The following is a 24,383-nucleotide window of genomic DNA, read 5'->3' as shown; positions in this document are numbered from 1 at the left end:
GCCGTGTCGAATGTGACTGAACAGACTGGACAGGGCAAAGATGTGGGAGACACCAGATCTGGGAACACAAACATAAAATAACAAGCTCAATTTTTTTTTTCGAATTGGTGAAATATTGACCAATGGAATGAGTCATGTATGTGTCAAAATTAAATAGACTATCATGAACAATTATTTTTTTAAAAATTACATTTCAGGAAAGGTAACAAATGTTGGCATATCTCCTTCTAGTGTGTTAAATATTAAAAAAAAAAAAAAAAAAGATTTACTGTAATTCCGTTGCCGTCTAAAAACATGTAATATGACGTCATGTCATTTCAGTTCAATTATTATCTGCAAATATCTACTACTCAATTTCAGTATTGGGAAGAAATAAAGAAATGAGAATACATTTAGAAAAGTGACCGCTATTTGTACTATAACTGAAATCACAGATGCACACAGTCAATGACCATAAAGCATTTACATGTGTAGATTCATGACCGAAGTAGTTTTGGTATTAATATCTGTACATCAATACTAAATGTCTCCAGACTAGAGATTTTTGCGCATAGAATACGTTGCCTAAATTTGAATCAAAGAGAAAAAGCCCTGATTCGAAGACATTGTCTTGTTATTAATCACTAGGATTTTTAAAACTTAAGAACATGTTGGTGGTTCATGAGCAATAAAATCCTTTCAATACTTCTAGCAGACGAACAGGAGAAAGACTTACCAAATTTATTGTCTGCAAAGTCAAGGCTCAGAAGTGGATTCTTGATTCCGTTACCTCCATTGATGAACTCAAGTTTGACATGCGCAGTCTGAAAGTTGACATCATTAGCATTCCATTGAGGAGAAAACCAAACACACGAGAGTACAAAAGTAGATGGACAGTAAATATTCTTTTTTTATATACCCAAGATATCCAAGACATTGATAGTTTAATTGTATTGTTAACTAAAATACAAAAGCTCTTATATTTTAATCATTTATTGATACATAGCCCTTTTACCATTTACTTTTGACCAAGTCGTATAAATAGATTGTGTATGCGTGATAATATTAGATATTTAACTTTGAATCTGCTTGAGCTAGTAAGTTCAAGTTTTTTTTGTTAATTTAGGCGTACACGATTAGAGTAATTCAAATATCTGTTTGACAGTTATCATCTATCATTGAATTATTTTCTTGAATAGGACAGAAACTACTCGAAAACTTATCTAAAACAAAACGTACCTCTAAAAAGGCCTTGAAATTTTTACGACCATCCAATGGGATTTTTTTAGATTTGGTCACATCTTGCGCAAAATTGGACTTCATTTTTGAACCGTTATGCTCTTGTGTCAACCTGGCACCATAGGTCTTAATATCATATGTGTGTGGTGGGGCAAGGAAAAACTGTGAATCAACAGGTGAGCCCGGAGACATCACAAGAGTTGACACTGGTGAGCAGGAGTCCATGGAAACAATGCTGGATACGTCACTTTTAGGTGAGTTTATCAAAAGTTCTTTCTTACTGTCAATAGAAACAGCGCCTTCGCTAGACTGCATTATAGGATGATGGAAGAGATATGGCTGAAAACTTAAGGGCCTCGGGCTGCTAAGTCCGTCTGTGTTAAAAGTGACACTCTGCCTTACACTGTTTAGAGTTTGCCAGACCGGAGATGAAAGGTTTGGACTTGACATTGTCTCCATCTGAGCGCTGGTTGCTGGTCGTTGTATAGCATGCGGTACCTTGTCGGGGGTGTCCTCGTTAAAGCAGGGTGGATCATAACCGTGGACAGATGTGACCCTTTTGTGTTCAGTCCTGTCTTTGTGTAAACTGTCTGCCTGAGAAGACGGGCTAGGACGCACGTCGGTGCTTGAGAAAGTATTGGGCAATCGATCTGAAACGAGGGCTTCCGATCGATGATTCAATTTTTCGCTCTCATTGTTTCCGGTAATACTAAAAGGCGCCCTAATGGCAGAACTGACCTCATTCTTTTGGGATGATGCAAGGACGTTGTCCATTGACTCTATTTCTGGACACCGAATGGGGGAACAGGTAGGAAAGCCATAGTGAATGACGTCCATGCTGCTGTGTCTGGGGGTGACGGGGGTTGTTACCGCTACGCATCGTGGACAACTCCTCGGGGCTACGTAAACGTCCTCTTCGTCCCCGGAGTCGCTCATGATGCTAGAAATTGTAAACGATCTCTTCCTTCGTCGGGCTCTGTGGGCTCGGCAGTACAGGCCAGCAAGTCGGACTTCGGCAGGTGACGTCATAGTTTGGAGGCGGACTTCCTCACGTTTCTCAGAAATGTTTGTACCCAGGGCGCTATCAACTCGGGATGAATCCACATCCTCTTGTGGCTTCCAAATGCGCCGGGTGTGCTTGTGTTGGAGCTTGCTTTCAGCAGAGGCTGATAGACGACCCTCTACAGCATTCTGTGTTGTGTCTTGCGACAGTACAGACGAGCTGTGGGCTAGTGACGTTGTAGCATAATCGATGGGTCTCTGGCTTAAAGTTTGTGATCTTGAATCAGCGAGTCTTACATTTAGCATTGTATCAGATGCTAGAAATTTAGTCTCGTTGTACAGCCATGGGGAGTTATTGCCCTTGCTGCTGATGATTGGCGTCTGAGGTAAACTTGGCGTTACACTTGAAAGACAGGAATCTGAAACATATAAATTTCACTTCGTTAACTTAAACAAATGTTTTTAATTAAAATATTGCTGTATCAGATGAAGGCGCGGAGGTTGAGTGGTATTGCGCTTGGCTTCAGAACAGCAGGGTTCGGGGTTCGAATCCTGGTGAAGATTTGGATTTTTAATTTCGTGATCTCTGTGGCGCCTCTGAGTTCACCCAGCTCTAATTGGTACCTGACATAATTTGGGGGAAAGTAAAAGTGGTCGTTATGCTTGCCACATGACACCCTTGTTAACCGTGAGCCACAGAAACAGATGGTCTATAACATCGTCTGCCCTATAGACCACTTAATCTGAAAAGGGAACTTTACTAACTTGAGTCTGTCAGATAACTGATTGCATTAATAATGTGAGACACTTGGAAGAACATGAAACTTGCTAACATACATTAGGTTGGGGTGAAGGTAGGAGGGGGGGGGATGACAAACACAGCATGAAGGAATCAGATCAAGATCTACAGACTGAGAAAAAGAGGAAAGGAGAAACAGAAAGAGAGACACACAAAGAGAGAAGGAACATCTGAGAGAGCTCATAAAGGAAGTGAAAGCAGAAAAAAGAGAGAGAGACAGAAAGACAGAGAGAGACAGACAGACAGAAAGAGAGATTGAAGGAACTAAAAGAGAGACAGACAGATCCAAATATGTATTCAATCATGACGCAAATAAAAAAAAAACTTTCACGCGATCCAGAACGAGGTTGAAAATGTTTTGAAAGTTTCATTCACCGATCGCCTTAGCTTTGTGTTGACATGTACGACCTGTTCCAGTCAAGTCTCTTCTCCTGTACTTGACAAGACTTCATTGACACTATACGCCTTCTGTCTCTCTCCCTCTCTTTATCTCCCTCTCTTTCATCTCATATTTCAGTTTGATCCCGATTGCAGAAAAAGACAAGAAAGGATAACGGGACGTCCCGCTTTGTTGGTGTGTGTGTGTGTGTATGTGTGTGTGTGTGTGTGTGTATAACTTTGTCTTGTCTTCAATTCAGCTGTGCACTTTTTCATCGTTATTCTCCCCCCCCTCTCTCACTCACTGTCTGTCGGATTTCAAATCTCTTTTTAAACATTCAATCAAGGCGGTACAAAAGAAGTAATTATTTCTTTGGGGCATGGGATGAACGCGGGACCTAAAGCACCAGAGATAGAAGGTTTGCCAGAAAAGTCTCGTGAGAAAGCCCGGATGTCTCAAAGCCACCTAGAGCACAATGACCTGACTTCAGGGGGTGACGTGACTGAATATAGAAATATTACATCTTGAAACACAATGCACTTTTTAAAAAGTTTTATTTCTACAAGAAATAACGAAATAAAATTCCTCAATTGAGAAGCTCTTTATTGCATCTACAGTCATAATTACAATAGACTTTAACAAATCTTTTGAGTCGTGGTTATTTCATTTTGGTAGTAGACGAAATTATATCACATTTGATTTTTAGGACTAACTGGAATGAAGATAAAGAAGTACTATTGCAAAGTCCTGGTTTACTTCTAATTACTGCTATGTTAATTTTTTTAAAGTCGATTTACAGGGGACTTAATTATAAATTTAGATCATCCTGTCACACTACGAAACACAAGCAAATAATATTCAATATCTTTATCATTGTTTTAATGAAGGTGGTAAATCGTGGAAGACCACTGACAGTTCTAAATTAGTCACGACTATCCCTCTTCGGACTCTCCTTCTATCAAAAATCTCTACCATAAAAAAAAAACAGCCTGAAAGAAAGGCGATTTTCTGTCTTTAAAAACATCGTAAAGCACTAATCTCAGCTTTTCAAGACAAGAGGCTAGGCCGTGGTGAGTCTTTTATTTTCCTTCATGTAGGCCGCTCTCTCCCTGTCTTTTCTTTTTCTCTCTCTCTGATACATATCGGCCTATATACGGTAATTACATATATCTTCATACACAAATATATCGTTTTTTTTTTTTTTTTGTAATCTATTCAAGTTCCTCAGACACACAAAAAAAAAAATCATGAGGTGACGACATTGGTTATGTTATAGATTTTGAAGTTGTATTGTGATCTTATAATAGCTACGTCTTATAAGAACACCGTCTTAAAAAAATATTACGTCTTAGTTCTACCTCCTGCACCGCCCCTTCCTACCTGTTCATCGTACACCGAATTCCTCGAGTGCAATTGAACCCCCCCCCTTCATTGTTACTAACAAAATCGTTAATTTCTGAAGCATGACTAATTTCCAATCTTATGTCGTGTGTGAGTGTTTTTCTGTCTGAACCTGTGTGTTTATAAATAGCTTAATGACTAGGAAATCAATGGAACGGAAATAACACGACTCAAACCCCCAAGTTCTCGTCCCGTCAAAGGAAACAAAATGGGATAAGTTCGCGTAGTGAGATGAAAATTGTCATGCGCACTTCAATGTCTACGTTCTACTTGGGAAGAGTGTACTAGAGAAGTGTTGAGATGTGAGCTGGTCGTCTGTGACAAGACACTTAAAGAAGAGCTATAAATAGATATAAGGAAGATGCAACTTGTAGAAAACGAAAATAGTACTTCACATGTTTGCGGATTTGTTTTTGTGGCGGATGTTGAAATAACGAAACGGCCAGGTTGGAAATAAAAAGATCATTTCACTTGAGACCTTGCTGATAAGAGCGGACAGTAGTGGAGCAGAAGCAGCGAATAAGAAGTAGTGGAGTAGCAGTAGAGGGGAAGACGTAGTGGAATATAGATGATGAATTAGAAACAGTGGACTAAAGGTTGCGAAGTAGTGGATTAGAAGAAGTGGAGTCAAAGATGTAGCATCACTAAATCAATGGATAGCAAGATAGATCCAAAATTTGTAGTGTACCAATTTCCTTTATTGCTTTAACGTGATCTTTACGAGTTTAAAATCTTGATATAACAAGATTACAAAGAGAGTTTGTGTTGTCACACAAACTCAGAGGCGGCCCCCATCGAAGTCACCAATGGACCAGGAATATTTAAGCCATAGTCTTGTTTTGATCGTTTAAATTAATAAAATTGTACAAAAATCATTTGGCGTTTTTTTTTTTTTACATAAAAGCAAATAGGACATCATTCACTTCTTAATGTGATACTACTGTTTATATAAAAAATCAATCTGCACCCCTAAACTGTAAGAAGATAAACTATTTCCTTAATAATTTATAGATGTAAATTTTGTTCAAATTGTTCAATAAGTTTAAATCAAACTCTAGATCTAGGCTACATCTGGCCTCTATTGAGTCTAATTTAGATTATTGTCAAGTGTATCATGAAGATATGTCAAAACCGTAAAAGTTTAAAGTAGTTCTTTTTTAAAAAACTTTCAACTAAAACGAAGTTCATATTAGAATTATTTTAAACAAATTGAATCAGTATTCTATTCCATGAGTTAGTTAATAAATGGAAAATCTATTTTACAATGATCCATGGATACTTTTCCCATTGTGACCTAGATGCAATTTTTTTCATTTAAAAGTTGTTTTTTTTTTTTGGAAAATCTGCCTGCATAGATAATTTTTTAAAATTAGATGATTCACTTTCGGGAAAGAAAAACGTAGCCGTAGTATTAAAACTTTGAGTGATGTAAAATATCATGATATCCGATTTTCATTTTCTCTTCTAGTTTCTGATATCTAAACGGGACGGACGGATAGACGGACAGACAGGCCACACAAAACTAATACCGTCTTTTCCTCGCTAAAAATGGTGTATATTTATGACAAACAGCCGGCATATTTAATTTTATAAATAAAAGGGTTTCATTTTAGGAAACTAACCCTAACATTTGCAACTATGTTAAGAACAATTCAAGTGATGGTGAAGTAAAATTTTCAACATTATATTAGTTTGTGTATTTTTAGATCTTTTAACATGACACAGGGACTTCCCCCCCAAACGAACAGCCAAGTCTTCTTACGGAATTCGCTAAAAACAACAACATGTAGTCTCACACGAATACAAAATACACAATTACAATACTGCACACCATAATACATGCCCCAACACGGGACACCTCTATCCATTGATTTCACGGATGAGATAGTTATCTCAAATCTAAAAGTGTCTGCGACGGAGTCTTTTCCCAAAGCTCGATCCCGTGATCCTCTGTGCGAACTAATATCTAGCTACACGGGGGGTTGGGTGCTTATCGCCCTAAAGACCAGTCGGCGCGGGAGTTTCTGGTGCCACATTTCGCGAAGGGTGTAATCTTTATAACAGTATGGCCCTGGCTTTTGTTTGGACTTATCTACTGACATATTCTATATGCACATTGCATCAGATAGCAGACAAAAAAAAAATAAAACTATGGTAATACGCTTTCAAACCCGCGTTGCCGTTTTTTTTTTTTTTAGAACTATTGAAACTATCTCTTGAGTAAATCCTTGAACACAGAAAGTTTGACACACTGGATCATTGTTATCTTATAGTGGATCATTGTCATTTAATATTGGTTTATTCACTGGCACATAAGAACATTTTAGCGGTGCATTCAGGTGAACATTATAAATTATATTTCCATTGTAAAGCATTCAGGAATTTTCCGTAAGACAATCAACGGTATTAAATTTGGTTCCAGAAGAATCCATAACGGATAAACATACGGCATAGTCGGCATAAGCACATCAGCTAGCTATGGGTTTCGCTTGAGTCTTTTAAAATCTTAAAGCCAATAAAAGCTTCCCTTAAATATCCTGAATGAAAGGAATCCTTTGAACCGAGGGTTTTCTTCCACACGAGCTAGTGCAATGAACTCGGTTCCACATAACAAGAAGAGTTCTGCTTCTCTCCCCTATTTATTTGATTGTTGCCTCTAAACGTTTCCAACAGGGCGCTAGGCTGATGCAGAGAAACGTTGTCCGGCTCGTTGTACCTTCACAAGGATTGACCAAGATTGGAGGTTCTCTGACTGGTTAATCTTCAGGATGTAAGATGCACTCCTGACTTCTGAAGTCTGAATTTCTAAAGCCTGAACTTCTTCTCAAGTCTGAACTTCTCAAGTCTGAATTTCTTCTCAGTCTGAACAAAAAATACCGGATGAGGCAGCCAGTTTCATTGTTTCCTTTTTGCTGCCTCACATTCCCAGCTAAATATAAAACACAACTCAAAATGATCGAAAAGCTATTTAGAGAAAATTTAAAGTAAAAAAAAAAAAAAAAACCTCACTGACCTACTGAACCAAACTTCCTTTCTTACACTGGAACTTTCAAATGTTAGATCTCACTCAGGTCTCATTTCAATGTTAACTCCCAATGTAAAGCCACTCTCTCCATTGTGCACATGACATAGCAAACGTTTTTTTAGGATTCTTTCTTGGTTACCTCAATTTACCAATAGATATCAACACTCCTTGGGTCTCCACTGTGAACTCTCCACCAAGTAAAAGCCCACTGACCTAGTTCCCTATCAAAAGCACCGCATTGCGTCATCCATTCAACGTTCAAATCTACCTTTCTGCACTGTGCCAATGGAACATTTGTTTGCTCTGCTGGTTTCTATGTACCGGTCTTGGCAAGGGCCGAATGCAATTCTTACATGAGTGGTGCTTCACATTTCGCTTTCATTTCATTAGGTCTAGGATAAGAGTACTTTTTATAATTCTCAAAACAAAAGAAGCAACATAGCGGAGGGACAAACATGTTCCTGTTTCAATGTCCCTCTCTTCTCTTCTCTCTTTTCCCAAGAAAAAAAAAAGGTTGAAAAAGAATTTGTACAAATATCGCGGCAATATCACCGGAAATCGAGAACTGTCGAGTTTTTAATGTTAAGCTCTTCAAACTCAATCGGTGCTAAAAATAGAAAAGCGCTTTGTCTCCCCTGAAAAGAAACAAATATCGCGATGTGTTGGCGAGAGCCTTAGAGAAACTTATCGGCTGCAGATGAAAAGGTTTGAACTAAAATAGACTTAACGTATGAAAGTAAATGCATAGTTTAAACAACAAAAAGACAAACCTAAGTCTTGATAAAGTGTGTGAACTTTGGATTGCAGTGTCGGGGCTGAAAGACAAACTCAGCCTGTAACAATTCATACACCGCTCCTCATTAGGCCTACACACACCGCTCCTCATTAGGCCTACACACACCGCTCCTCATTAGGCCTGCACACACCGCTCCTCATTAGGCCTACACACACCGCTCCTCATTAGGCCTGCACACACCGCTCCTCATTAGGCCTACACACACCGCTCCTCATTAGGCCTGCACACACCGCTCCTCATTAGGCCTACACACACCGCTCCTCATTAGGCCTACACACACCGCTCCTCATTAGGCCTACACACACCGCTCCTCATTAGGCCTACACACACCGCTCCTCATTAGGCCTACACACACCGCTCCTCAATAATCAATCTAGATGGGGACAACCCGCACTGTGCTACAGAAGTCAAATGAGAGGTTCCCCATGAAATACCTTCGGCATCGCACGCTATGATCATGTACCTCCCTCCCAGAAAAAAAAGGGTGCAACACATTTGCATCTGCTTCGGTTTGATTAAGGCCGGTGGGGTGGAGCTTCCATTGGCCTAGACACCGTTGAGATTAAAATGACGCAGTCTAAACTCAATGAGAATTACTGATATAGTGGACAGCTCCTGCGGGGCAGTCGTATGTACAAACAAAGCTCTAAATCTCTTCCACAAAGGGGCTAAGCATGGACCAGTTATTGACCATTGTACAGTTGACAGAGTTTGTTGAAGAAAGGGAGAGAATCTTTATTCACTATTCTTTGCATCTCACGAGTTTGTAGATTTTAGACGTGTTTATTCCTGACAGCTGGAATCAAAATTACTACGTAAATATAGATATACTTAAATACGTCAATATAGATATACTTAAATACGTCAATATAGATATACTTAAATATGTAGACATAGATATACTTAAATACGTCAATATAGATATACTTAATATTTTAGAATCGAAAACAACACGTGGCTGTACACACGTGCATAAATAAAGAATGTCATGAATCATTAATCAGAGTGAATACAAATAATTACGTCTGTAGGATCAGCCTTTAAAAAATTTTATGTGACAATTAAAAAAAAAGTCTATTTCTATCATTGAGTATTACTATGAAAGCGTTATATTGACTGAATCTGTGTATATATGTGTGTGGAATAGTTATTTTTATTGCTCATTCATATGTAATGACTTAATTAACCCTCAATCCAAAAATAGGATTTTTTAAAAAAGTAAAGAATAGAAAATCGAAAAGAGTTTTCTCCCCTAAACGAACGGTTACTACAAATGTCGGTGATGGTAATTATATCATTCCAATGGTGAAATCAAAGGAATTGAGACGTGTCTAGTAATTAATGTCATGTCAAAGTGCTGGTGGTCTGTTCAATACAAAGAAATACCTGGAGGAGTTGTGAAAGAAACATTGTAGTGATAGACTTATTCACGTCAATTTCCTCTAAGGTTTACATTGCTATTAGAATGAAGAAGCTCGCGTAGAATGGCTCAGTTAGTACAGTTCTAAACAAGCTTGTCAACTTGTCTTCCTGGAGACACGAACGTGTGAGGACTCGGAGTGATTCAAGGGACCTGGTATGGGACAAGACTCAAGAGCTCAGATTATGAAAAGCTAATTATGAAGCGCAGGTCCCAAACTCTGCCATGTGCACCGTACGGCGATGCCAAATTATCTGGTCTGATATTTCGATTTAAAATTATATACTGCCACTTTCGCATATTTTTTTTTATTTAAAACACTCACAAAAACGCTAGTTAATAAATGGAGTTTGTGCTTTCCCACTGAATCGTAGCCGGCCCCTTTGGGTCCGTTGTTTGGTAAGCAACGAAGGTCAAATAACAGGTTTCGCTATTTTAAAAAATGGACCAACATGAGGACGAAATAAAATGACAATGTGGTGCTTCTCAGTTTAGACTCGACTTGGAAGTTTTGAAAATTCCTTCAGAAATAAAGATTAAGTTTTAGTTCAAACCGCATAACACAGCCTGCCATCTTGAATGTTGGTTTATTTTGTTTTTTTTCAGTTTAAAATGCTATGTGACAAGTTAAGAATACTGACAATGAGCATAGGAAGATTTGTCAAATTTACCCCAAATGAAAGAAGTAGATTTGTCAATACAAGACTATATAATACATTTAAATACAAGACTATGACAATATAATACATTTAAATACAAGACTATAACAATATAATACATTTAAATACAAGACTATGACAATATAATACACTTAAATACAAGACTATAACAATATAATACATTTAAATACAAGACTATGACAATATAATACATTTAAATACAAGACTATAACAATATAATACATTTAAATACAAGACTATGACAATATAATACATTTAAATACAAGACTATAACAATATAATACATTTAAATACAAGACTATAACAATATAATACATTTAAATACAAGACTATGACAATATAATACATTTAAATACAAGACTATGACAATATAATACATTTAAATACAAGACTATAACAATATAATACATTTAAATACAAGACTATGACAATATAATACATTTAAATACAAGACTATAACAATATAATACATTTAAATACAAGACTATGACAATATAATCCATTTAAATACAAGACTATGACAATATAATACATTTAAATACAAGACTATAACAATATAATACATTTAAATACAAGACTATGACAATATAATACATTTAAATACAAGACTATAACAATATAATACATTTAAATACAAGACTATAACAATATAATTCACGTAAATATAAGAGTATGACAATAGAATGCAATTAAATACCAGACTAGGACAATAGAATGCAATTAAACACCAGACTAGGACAATAGAATGCAATTAAACACCAGACTAGGACAATAGAATATAATTAAATAGAAGACTATGACAATAGAATACAATTAAATCCAAAAAGACAATGTAAGGCACTGAAATACGATTCTAATACAAGATAAAACACTTCACTATAAGAGACACTTCACTATAAGAAACACTTCAGTATAAGAAACACTTCAATATTAGAAACACTTCAATATTAGAAACACTTCACTATAAGAAACATAGCTGGTTCAATCTGAAAAAAAGGTTAGGCAGTTTGTGACTTAAGTTTTTTGTTAGATATAAAGAAATAGGTCAGTAAAATATTTTCTCTCATAAGAATTAATATTTTAAAGAATTTCTGTTCCATAAAATGATGTCTGCTCCATTACTCTTAGAAGGGAAACCTTTTCTACTCCCCATTTCAAATATATATATAGAAGTGTAGAAAGTGATCGTGCGAGGGCCGTGATTGGCATAACAAAGAGGGAGGAACGAAATGAACGCCACGAAGAAAGAACGAGTTTTTCACTTGGCTGCTCCGCCATATTTTAGTTTCCATCATCTCTGTAGCAGACGACGTTTCCTTTTCAATGAATGGCGCGACACTAAAGTCAAGGGCATTGTCAGAAACTTGCTGAAATATTTCACCACAAAATAGTGTAATGAGACACTCAGACTTCTGCGATCACCCGAGCATCTTGTGTTAAACCTTTAGTGTTGTGTTTAACAAAACAAAGTGCTTAACCTTTACCTTATTTAGATTCCTTTGATGAACGGATTCGAAAAAAAAATCATTGAATGAAAACAAAGTCACACTAGTCGTTAATAGTGGCTTGGAATTTCCAGTTGACAAAGCGTACACTTTTGGATTCTTTCCGTAGAGCTTCAACTGTGAAATCATTACAATCCTTATGGACCACATAGACGTAAAATAATAATATCATCTACGTGAGATTGATTAGCTCCACAAATATTAACAGGTCTTTATAGTATTGTATTGTTTAATTGTTTCAGGTTAATTTCATTTTGTTTTTGTACCTTTTCGGTCATGCGGACGAAAATTAAATTGGCCCGAAGGTCGAATTAGGTTGGGCATCACAGATCTAGACTAACCTTTAAAAAAAGCAAATTAAAAAAAAAAAAAAAGAGGAACGACCTGAATTCGAACTCATGGCTCAAGCCTTCGCAACTTAAGCCAACACGGTAACCACTCTGCTAGTGGAAAACTTATGAACATGGAAGATTGTATAGTTATCTATTGATCATATAGTCTGGTCCTATTTTCTGGCTTGAGTTCACTAAGACTCAGACGACGACCTATAACGGGGAGTAATTCAGCTTATACCACAACTTCCGTTAATTACAATTTCTTTTCCTTGTTTGAAATACCAAACAAAATAATTTATTACCAATAGTTAATTAATTAATCGGTTTATTATTTTTATTGATTCTTGTGTTGTCAGGTAAAGAAATAATTGTGTGAAATTTCAGCTTGATCCGAGATTGAGTGTGGGAGAAATCACGTGTACAAACTTTTTACCAGGCAGACAGAGTGAGTTGAGATAAGCTTTGTAAGTACAAACAAATTAAAGACCGGGGTAAATTAGACCGAGGAAAATTAGACCGAGGTAAATTGGAACTTCAAATATGTTTTTTTTATCTCTTCAAATTCTAAACTTTAAATATTTCAGACGTATAGATCTTGAACACATTTTCTTAGATAATGATATTTTTGAACTTTGATATGTGACAAATTTTGTTAGACAATTATGTTCAACTTTGAAATGTGACAAATTTTCTTAGATAATATTGTTCCACTTTGAAATGTGACACATTTTCTTAGATAATATTGTTCCACTTTGAAATGTGACACATTTTCTTAGATAATATTGTTCAACTTTGAAATGTGACACATTTTCTTAGATAATATTGTTCCACTTTGAAATGTGACAAATTTTCTTAGATAATATTGTTCCACTTTGAAATGTGACAAATTTTCTTAGATAATATTGTTCCACTTTGAAATGTGACAAATTTTCTTAGATAATATTGTTTCACTTTGAAATGTGACAAATTTTCTTAGATAATATTGTTCCACTTTGAAATGTGACAAATTTTCTTAGATAATATTGTTTCACTTTGAAATGTGACAAATTTTCTTAGATAATATTGTTCCACTTTGAAATGTGACAAATTTTCTTAGATAATATTGTTCCACTTTGAAATGTGACACATTTTCTTAGATAATATTGTTCCACTTTGAAATGTGACAAATTTTCTTAGATAATATTGTTCCACTTTGAAATGTTACAAATTTTCTTAGATAATATTGTTTCACTTTGAAATGTGAGCTGCCGCAAGACCTGGTGCTACATGTTGTGTGCTCCCTGTGAGATGTTGACGACAGGATATTCTTTTCTAAAATATATTTCACGTAGAGACACATCAATATATCACCGACAAGGAAGACAATGAATTCATTCTACAGGTTTATTTATCTTCACTCAAGAAAACTGATTTGAACAAAAAATATAACTCGTTATTAAAAAATTCGCTCTAAGACTCGTACATTATACATGCATCTAATAAAAGTGTCTGCACCATATTTTGTTTCGATTTAAATGCCATGTTTTTATAACCAGAAAAAAATCTTAATATTAAAGCAACGTTTGTGCGTGTGTGTGTGTGTGTGCGCGTCTTTTTTTATATTGTATTGTCAAACTTTGTCCAATAAATTCGACAAAAGGAACAATAAACTAATGATTCAGTCTAACACAAACCTGGCAAGCTGAAATCTAACGCTCCACTCCTCCACAAGAAATAGGAGACATTTGAATAGAAGATTCACAGCTTATTGTAGTTATGCTTATTCTATTCTTTTTGAGGACACTTGTTTTTATTTCTCAAGCACTAAACCTCTCAAGTCTTCAACCACGCACTCAGCATCTCATTACTGATTTAAAAAAAAAATTAAATTAAAAAGTTCAGTTAATAGAAACAGAAATCTACAATGTACTCTATTTTTAAACATCTTTTTTTTTCAAATGCTTGTCTTTAGAAAACAAACAAAGAAGTATTTATTTACGGCCTGTTTTCTTTCCAAATTTTACTTCTCGTCCCAAGTGTCTTATCAAAACGTCTTCACTATCTAGATTTGTATTTTTTAACGTCCTAAAAAGTGATGTCATTTGTACATTTCACGTCAAAAGCTTGGAGGAACCGAAACCACACAAACGTCGTTAAAATCTTTATTTCATTGCATGAAGAGATCCACTATAAAGAAGAGACTTTTTTTTATTTTCTGAAGCCTATTTATATAATTTTAAGCTAAATTTAAGTTGTCTCTCTGAGAGCCAGAGGGATCCCTGGAGACATCACCTGGTCACGAACTGCTTTGCAAATGTTGGCAAGAAGTAGCTGTGCCACAAGACCTGCGGGATGCTAAAATCGTTTTCCAGTACAAGAACAAGGATCACAGAAGCGACTGCAACAATTACATGGTAATCTCCCTCCTAAGTACTGTAGGCAAAGTCTTTGCTCGAGTGATAGTGATCGGGTCTATCCAGAATCACAATGCGGTTTTCGCTCAGGAACATGACTTTCTCCATCCGAGAACTTCAGGAAAAGTGCAGAGAAAAAAGGATGCCTTTTTTTTTAACGAAAATTTTTTTTTTCTTGAGGATTTGAATTAGAGATTACCCTTTACAAAACAATTAGATCAATTTATGGGCGTAGCCAGGATTTTTTTCGGGGGGGGGGGGGGGGTTTGGGGGGTGGATTTTTTCGCCCCCCCCCGCCCCCCCCGCGAAATTTTTTTTTATATGTATTTATGTGTGTGTGTGTGTGTGTACATAATCTTTATTGCATTCTGACTCTTCATTCTTTCGGAAGACGTTTATTGTGCCCTAGAATAGGTTCTTCCATGAGTTAGTGGAAAAATTTTAGATTCCACGCCAATACTAGCAAGGGGGTCTGGGGGAGCGCTAGGAGCTCCCCCAGCGCGAGACGAAGCCCCGCCGCCAAGCACTATTTCTGATATTGAAAGCCAACAAAATGCATATTCTGAGGTATCTACAGTGCATTTTCCTGCTATTAAAAAGTTTTATTTCAAAAACCTAATGTGCTATTCTTACTGACTTAGACCCTCCCGCGCCGTTTGGCGCATTTGCCGTCAAGCTGTTTACATAAAATTGTAGATTCCCTGCCATTACTAGCAATGGGGTCTGGGGAGCGCTAGCGAGGGGCGAAGCCCCGCCGCCAAGCACTATTTCTGGTATTGAAAGCCAACAAAATGCATATTCTGGGGTATCTATAGTGCATTTTCCTACTATTAAAAAGTTTTATTTCAAAAACCTAATGTGCTATTCTTACTGACTTAGACCCTACCGCGCCGTTCGGAGCATTTGATGTCACTGGTAATGTCTAAAGCCTCTTCCCACCTGCCATGAGGACCTCAATGAATGAGTGGCGTTAAGTTGTACTAGGATATCATTGCAACTCTTCTTTTGCGTAATTCATTTTGTCGGAGAACATGTCCCGCAAACCTCATGCGTCGCTCTCTCACAATCTTACTAAAGGGTCGACTCCCAGTTCGGCATTGGATTTCCTTGATTTAAACCCGATCTCTATAACTGACTTCTAAAATGTGCCTTAGCCATCTTTGTTGAGCCACATTTAGTGTTTTTCAAATTCGGTAGATGACTATTCACTGCAGTTTAATAAGGGAGCCCTGCCACTGGTAAAAATGTGTAACCACTCTTGAATACGCTCTTGGAATTAAGTGACTGTAGTTTGCTTTAGATTTTATATCGAAAAGAGAAGTTTTATCGTCAAAATCATCTGTTGGGGGTTTTCCACCTCAAAATGCTCTGTAGGGGGATCTTAAACTCAAAACCATCTGGAGGGGTTTTAAACTTTAAACAAACGCCATCTGTAGAAGAGGGGTTTAAACTCAAAACCCCCGATTGGATTGGCTACGCTCAAATAATTTTAGTGTGTAATTTGCTTTTTTTTTTATATTGAAGAGGTATAATTTTTAGCATTAAACCCCTCTGAATGAGGGTTTAAACTCCTTTTGGCTGCGTTCATAGATTTTAGTGTGAGTAATTTGCTTTTATTTATATTGAAGAGGTACTTTTTAGCTTTAAACTCCACTGGAGGGGAGTTTAAACTCAAAACCCCTTTGACTACACTCAAAACATTTTGAGTGTATAATTTGCTTTGTTTTTATTATTAAAGAGTTATTTTTTACCTTCAAACCCCGCTGAAGTGGGGTTTAAACTAAAAACTAAGTCAAAACCCATTTAGCTACGCTCATAACAGTTTGAGTGCGTAATTAACTTTTTTTTTATATTGAAGAGGGGGTTTATCGTAAATTTTGGAGGGGGTTTTAAAATAAAAATCTCCCTTAACTGTGCTCTCGGAATTAGGGGATTTTCGTTTGCATTTTTGTTTTGTTTTGTTTTATGAGAAGAGGGGGAGTTAACTGCAAAAAACCCAAAACTCAAAACCCCTAGTAGGGGGTTTTAAACTCAAAACCCCATGTAGGGGTTTTTAAACTCGAACCCCCATGGTAGGGGGTTTTAAACTCAAAACCCCATTGGTTGTGCTGGGGCAATTGATGGTTTAGTATTAAAATCTCACTTAAAATAAACAAAATCAAAGCAAAAAATCATTCACTAAATTCCGATCCCCCCCCAAGGGGGGGGATTTCATTTCGGGGGTGGGGGGTTTGAACCCCAACCCCCCCCCTCCGGCTACGCCTATGGATCAATTAGATATTCATTATAAGACATCAGTTAGGCCAGGTTCACATCTAACTTCACATTTACTTTCACCTTTCCTTTGGTCTGCTGGACCGCTGGGGCACCACACAAGATCTGTCAACCCTTCTTTCTCCTTTCTGCTCTGTCATTTGTCTTTGATAGAATTTCATTCTGATGTTCTTTCTGAAAATATTGAAACCTACCTATTTACCTGCCCGAGTGGACCACTTCGGGCACCAATTCTGAGGACAAACTGTCTTTGTAACCTTGTTTTGGTTCTAAATTGAAGGAGACTTAGGTATGGAATATATTCTTCAAAGAAATTCTCTCAAAGGACTTTGGGTTTCAGGATGATATCACTAAAGTTACTTTCAAATACTAAATGGTAAGCATCGGAAAACTTCTTAATCCAACTACTGAAATGTCTTGAAGCTATACCAACGTTTTGATAAACAGGTTGATTGACATTCTAGTCATCTGGCTTCCCATTCCCTGTTTCTGTTGTTACAAGAATATTTCTAACAAATGCTAGACATGCGCAATACATTATTCATAAAAAGGTTACAGACATTTTGATCTTTTTTGTTTCATTGAAGAATTGATGCCAATAACTGTCAAGTGTTTCAGAACTAGGCGGAAAGTAGTTTGTAGTGCCTCATTCACTTTTGGTATTTCTAACACAAACTTTAACTATGCAGATACTAATCTTGGTAGAGTTTAATATAATAAATATCAGAGGAAAAAAAATCTTAAATTCATGAAGCGGATTGTTTGAACGGGCTGGAAGAAAGAAGACCCCCATCTCTATAAAGAGAATCTCTATCGTTATAAAGGAGGCTCAATGTCTAAGTACGAGACATTATCTCTCTATCTAAGCTTAAAAGTAATTTATCACAGTTAAAATCTAATAAACCATTGCTGCCTAATCCGGTGAGAGGGCAGTTCTTACTTGGGAAACACTATACTAGCAAGTCCCCCCCAGGACATGGTTAGGAGGGCGGCCTGAACATTTTTTAGGAAAGAGATATCAATGTACCAGTGTTATATTAGTCATATCAGTCCAATCAGTGGCGTATTATGTTCTCACCCGAATTCGCTGTCCCTCTTTATTTGTTCCTTTGAAAACATCTGACTGTAGCTTATGGTTTAGTACTGATAGAGTTTCAAAAGCAGACCACAGAACTCAGTCGTTGGATGTTCTCGGGACTTTGTTCTTTAAATTCGATTCTGTCCCTCTGTTTCTCAATCTCTAACCCTGGTCTTCATCCTCTCCCCCCCCCCCCCCCCCCCCCATTTTTTCCGGCGACGAGTTTTTAAAAATTATTTTTGTTTCATCGATATCTTAAGGACAAGAAACGGGGGCAGCGGGAGGTCGCCAGAGCGGGTCGGATTAACGGGAGGGTGTTAAGTGATGGGGATTAGGCCCGGTGATTGTCCTTGGATTAGTGTGGAGAGGCTGGAAGTCAGAAGCTGACTGGAACAGTACAAGATGGCACTTGCTTGTTGTCATACTTCTCCACCCCCAGGTCAGCGTAATCCCAGATTTTTTCTCTCTCTCTCTCTCTCTCTCGGTCTCTCTCTCTCTCTCTCTCTCTCTCGGTCTCTCTCTCTCTCTCTCTCTCTCTCGGTCTCTCTCTCTCTCTCTCTCTCTCTCGGTCTCTCTCTCTCTCTCTCTCGGTCTGCGTTTCTTTGGGTGTGTGTTTTATGTCTTCTAATTGAAGGAAGTATGGGCGGTAGACTAAATAGGATGAGACATTGCGAGACATCTCGACATCTGCAGTTCTAGTGTTAGACCTTGTACTTTTATTGCCCCCTCCCCTTTCACTAATAAAAGAGATCTACAGTTCAACTCTCTTTCAAAAACTTCAAATAATATTTTCTAAGCATTTAAAATGATATACATTTTTTTAAAAGGCAACCAAAAAAAAAGTAAGAAAGTAAATAGAAGAAGATTTGAACTCAACAATGTCAAGGGCGTTATAGTTAATCAGGGCTCCAAACGAAATAATATGTTTGTTTGTTTGTGTTATAAGCTTAAATGTTAATTTCACCGTGCTAAAAAGTACTCAGAATAAATAGTCGCAACCCTTTTGAAATCCATAGATTCTCAATAACTCTTCTATTCTGTGCACCAGAAGCACCAACATGCAACCTATTTATATTTATCCATGACAATCTCTAGACATTGAAGTCAGAAATAACAGAATATGAATAGGAATTTTTTAAAAAAAAGGTCAAAGAAATGAAGTTACAAAGATTAAAGCAAATTCTAAACTTTTATTTGGAATTTCATGACACTTCATGTACGTTCAAGCAGCTACTTACACACAGAATGTCATTCAATGAGTAGTATTACATTCAAGCAGCTACTTACACACAGAATGTCATTCAATGAGTAGTATTACATTCAAGCAGCTACTTACACACAGAATGTCATTCAATGAGTAGTATTACATTCAAGCAGCTACTTACACACAGAATGTCATTCAATGAGTAGTATTACATTCAAGCAGCTACTTACACACAGAATGTCATTCAATGAGTAGTATTACATTCAAGCAGCTACTTACACACAGAATGTCATTCAATGAGTAGTATTACATTCAAGCAGCTACTTACACACAGAATGTCATTCAATGAGTAGTATTACATTCAAGCAGCTACTTACACACAGAATGTCATTCAATGAGTAGTATTACATTCAAGCAGCTACTTACACACAGAATGTCATTCAATGAGTAGTATTACATTCAAGCAGCTACTTACACACAGAATGTCATTCAATGAGTAGTATTACATTCAAGCAGCTACTTACACACAGAATGTCATTCAATGAGTAGTATTACATTCAAGCAGCTACTTACACACAGAATGTCATTCAATGAGTAGTATTACATTCAAGCAGCTACTTACACACAGAATGTCATTCAATGAGTAGTATTACATTCAAGCAGCTACTTACACACAGAATGTCATTCAATGAGTAGTATTACATTCAAGCAGCTACTTACACACAGAATGTCATTCAATGAGTAGTATTACATTCAAGCAGCTACTTACACACAGAATGTCATTCAATGAGTAGTATTACATTCAAGCAGCTACTTACACACAGAATGTCATTCAATGAGTAGTATTACATTCAAGCAGCTACTTACACACAGAATGTCATTCAGTGAGTAGTATTACATTCAAGCAGCTACTTACACACAGAATGTCATTCAGTGAGTAGTATTACATTCAAGCAGCTACTTACACACAGAATGTCATTCAGTGAGTAGTATTACATTCAAGCAGCTACTTACACACAGAATGTCATTCAGTGAGTAGTATTACATTCAAGCAGCTACTTACACACAGAATGTCATTCAGTGAGTAGTATTACATTCAAGCAGCTACTTACACACAGAATGTCATTCAGTGAGTAGTATTACATTCAAGCAGCTACTTACACACAGAATGTCATTCAATGAGTAGTATTAGTCATGGAAAAAAATGTACCGAAAAAATCGACATAAAATTTAAGCTTTACAAAATTCCAAATCATTGTGTTTCAGAAACCTTTAAAGGATTCCAACATTTTTAGACATGATCAATTAATAGTTTACTTGATAACTGACTTATCAAAATTATTATTTTAGCCGACAATAAAAGTATTTTGTAAAGCTTTTTAAAAAATATTAGCTTTACGTAAAGGCTTTGATGTCCGCAGCATCTATACATAAGCAAAAACACGCAAACACCAATGCACATGTGTTGGTCTAACAGGTTTCCGCCGTAAGGAATAAACTCATTTGAGACAACTCGTGGCTGTGTTTTGAACTGGTTATTTTCTTCATTGTTTATAGAACATACTCCAGTTTATTGAACATACTTCAGTTTATAGAATATACTCCAGTTTATAGAATATACTCCAGTTTATTGAACATACTCCAGTTTATCATATTCCAGTTTATAGAATATACTCCAGTTTATAGAACATACTTCAGATTATAGAATATACTTCAGTTTATAGAACATACTTCAGTTTATTGAATATACTTCAGTTTATTGAGTATACTCCAGTTTATAGAATATACTCCAGTTTATAGAACATACTTCAGTTTATTGAATATACTTCAGTTTATTGAACATACTTCAGTTTATTGAATATACTTCAGTTTATTGAGTATACTCCAGTTTATAGAATATACTCCAGTTTATAGAATATACTCCAGTTTATAGAACATACTTCAGTTTATTGAATATACTTCAGTTTATTGAGTATACTCCAGTTTATAGAATATACTCCAGTTTATAGAATATACTCCAGTTTATTGAGTATACTCCAGTTTATAGAATATACTCCAGTTTATAGAACATACTTCAGTTTATAGAATATACTCCAGTTTATAGAATATACTCCAGTTTATAGAATATACTCCAGTTTATAGAACATACTCCAGTTTATAGAATATACTCCAGTTTATAGAACATACTTCAGTTTATTGAATATACTTCAGATTATTGAGTATACTCCAGTTTATAGAATATACTCCAGTTTATAGAACATACTCCAGTTTATAGACTTCTATAACAAGTGCATACGTTTAAGTTTTACGGAATGAAGCCTCTAGAAGTATAAAATGATTGCGATATAAAAGCAAAGAAATAAAACGTTAGAACCAAAGTCGGGAATTAGCATGCAGTGCAGCCGCCACCTTTGGGGAGCAAAACAACAAACAATTAGAAAGTCAAATGTGAGTTATGTTCTGAAAATAGCACCCATGTGTTTGTGTATAATTACGCCCATGTGTTTGTGTATAATTACGCCCATGTGTTTGTGTATAATTACGCCCATTTGTTTGTGTATAATTACGCTCATGTGTTTGTGTATAATTACGTCCATGTGTTTGTGTATAATTACGCCCATGTGTTTATGTATAATTACGCCCATATGTTTATGTATAATTACGCCCATATGTTTATGTATAATTACGCCCATGTGTTTGTGTATAATTACGCCCATGTGTTTATGTATAATTACGCCCATATGTTTATGTATAATTACGCCCATATGTTTATGTATAATTACGCCCATGTGTTTGTGTATAATTACGCCCATGTGTTTATGTATAATTACGCCCATATGTTTATGTATAATTACGCCCATATGTTTATGTATAATTACGCCCATGTGTTTATGTATAATTACGCCCATATGTTTGTGTATAATTACGCCCATGTGTTTATGTATAATTACGCCCATGTGTTTATGTATAATTACGCCCATATGTTTATGTATAATTACGCCCATGTGTTTATGTATAATTACGCCCATGTGTTTATGTATAATTACGCCCATGTGTTTATGTATAATTACGCCCATATGTTTGTGTATAGTTTATTTCTAGTTAATACATGTCTAATAGTTTTACGAAAAATAAGACAAATACTGGAAAGAAAGATGATCCCCCGAAGATTTCACGCCTAGAAACATTCCTGGGTTTTGAGCCCAGGCAATCGAATGCAACCTTCATGTCACTACAGAGAGAAACAAACCAACCATCACGACGAAGTGTAGCACATAATCCACGGGTCTTTCTCAACAAATTATTTTAGGTGCGTTTCTACCAGTGCTGTCTTGATGAAGTCATGTGTGAACGTCAGTGAATGTAACAGCTAAATGTCACTAGCTGTGTGCTGCGGGAAAACTCTTTAGAACGCCTTTAACAAAAAAAAAAAAAAATGGAGAGTTTCATATTAGGGCGACGGTATGGGAGAAGCCGGCATTGTTGGGCAGTCGACACACACACAAAAAGTACAAAAGAGGCTTGTCAAGTGGGGACACGTCTGTGATTGTTCAATCCGAATACATAGACACGTTTGTGATTGTTCAATCCGAATACATAGACATTCAACATTGACATCTTTTTTTAAAAAATAGCCTTATAGATCTATTTACACACAAATTCGTGGACCCATGGGATCGTAGTATGTCTTGAGTAAATCATGCACACAAATCTTTAAGATTGCATTTTATGAGTGTGTGTGTTTGCTTTCGATATTGTTTTACTATGAACTTGATTGTTCTACTTTACAAGAAGCTCCAAAATGTAAACAAAACAAAACAAAACAAAAAATTCAGCAAAGAGTTAAATTGTAACACGGATTTAAAAAATTAAAAGCGATGTATCTCTATCAGACCTTACGGTCTATGGGTCATGATGTAAAGGTCATCTGTTTCTGTGACCCAATATTAACGAGGATATTATGTGCTCAGCTCAGCGACAAACTTTTCCCCTAAGTAATGTGCATTAGAGTGGAGAGGACACCCTAAAGATAATAAAAATATAAATCTCAGATCTCACTGGGGCTCGAACCCGAGACCTCTAGGTTTGGTAGCCAATCGCTTTACCGATAAACCAACACACACCTAACACATTTCCACTTGTTTTTTTGTTCTGCGTATTTGATTGTTTTATTATCAGGTCGTATTAACTAGATGGGAGATATTGGAACTAATGTAACCACGAATGAAGATAAACAAACAAAACCTTGGTGACCACTTTAGATCACTGAATTTATAAGGACAAAAAAAAAATTGACATACATACACGTAGGGACCTCTCAGTAATTACCATAACTGACCAAATGATATCAGAATCACTAATAATATATTGTAATGACTGTCACTATCCAGGCTCTCTGTAAACTGCACCACACGACACTACCAACTCAAAGAACTTGACAACTCAAGGCTCCAAACAATGTAATTCAATAAATACTTGACAGTCAGCAACACCAACACTGACTGACTGACAAATGCTTCACCGTAGATAACCGTACCGCCGTATCAACTCTGTACTGTCGTAATCGCGGCCGTATCAACTCTGTACCGCTGTTTCAAACTTCACTAGCCTCTTCGTCTCGTCCCGGACTAGCAGTTGATTGACTTCACACTGCACTGAACCGTCTTGACTGGGACACTATCGCTCTTTATATAGTGTCCCCAAAGGACTTCAAGAACCCGAAGGAACATAGCTCGACCCTTGAGGATGACCTCATGGCTCTATCCGACGTGTCCACAATAGATCTGTCTCGAAGCGTCACCACACCCACACTTGTCACGGTTGACCGCTCATCTAGCGCTGGCCAGAGTAATTATTTGTATCAGCTCTGACAC

At 36.6% G+C, this 24,383-nt stretch overlaps 1 protein-coding gene across 2 annotated transcripts in view; it reads right to left on the bottom strand.

Annotated features, from left to right (window-relative positions):
• Positions 1 to 24,383, bottom strand: part of LOC106054559 (uncharacterized) — a 62,960-nt gene that overhangs the window by 17,732 nt on the left and 20,845 nt on the right. For both annotated transcript variants that reach the window (XM_056039128.1, XM_056039127.1), the window contains exons 3-5: positions 1,219 to 2,639; positions 716 to 803; positions 1 to 58 (exon numbers count right to left, since the gene is read on the bottom strand). The exon at positions 1 to 58 is cut by the window's left edge and continues 119 nt beyond it. In XM_056039128.1, the coding sequence (XP_055895103.1) occupies positions 1 to 58; positions 716 to 803; positions 1,219 to 2,639 (1,567 nt within the window). The remainder of the gene's footprint in view (positions 59 to 715; positions 804 to 1,218; positions 2,640 to 24,383) is intronic.

The sequence above is a fragment of the Biomphalaria glabrata genome, chromosome 8 (assembly GCF_947242115.1).
Source record: "Biomphalaria glabrata chromosome 8, xgBioGlab47.1, whole genome shotgun sequence".
Lineage (NCBI taxonomy): Eukaryota > Metazoa > Mollusca > Gastropoda > Planorbidae > Biomphalaria > Biomphalaria glabrata.
This window is presented reverse-complemented; position numbering and strand designations above follow the sequence as displayed.